Below are 292 nucleotides of genomic sequence, written 5' to 3' on the forward strand. Positions count from 1 at the left end.
TAGTAAAACTGTGAAAATATTTATACAGTACATCAACATGATAGTATTTATTTATTATTTATTATTGCCTTTAATTTTCTGATAGTTTCTAATAAAACAAAATAATTGTTTCATACGGTATTACAGTTATAATAAAAACAAGGAAGGGGCAAAATAATCAATCACACTAATAACAGGCCAACAGGTGAAATGCAACTCTGCATTTTATTGCTGCCTCATTTAAGAAGATTCTGCATCCATGTGATGAGTCCTTGTCTGGTGTTCTGAGATGTTCTTGCTGTCTCCATCTGCT

General features: G+C 31.2%; 1 protein-coding gene across 1 annotated transcript in view; it reads right to left on the minus strand.

Moving 5' to 3' along the window:
- The window catches only part of LOC306877016 (dnaJ homolog subfamily C member 28-like), a 2,664-nt gene continuing 2,372 nt past the window's right edge, over positions 1-292 (minus strand). The window contains exon 2 of the mRNA XM_079428531.1: positions 1-292. This exon is cut by the window's right edge and continues 1,079 nt beyond it. Coding sequence (XP_079284657.1) covers positions 216-292 — 77 coding nt within the window. The 3' untranslated portion in view covers positions 1-215.

The sequence above is a fragment of the Barbus barbus genome, assembly GCF_936440315.1.
Source record: "Barbus barbus genome assembly, chromosome: 11".
In the NCBI taxonomy this organism is placed as follows: domain Eukaryota; kingdom Metazoa; phylum Chordata; class Actinopteri; order Cypriniformes; family Cyprinidae; genus Barbus; species Barbus barbus.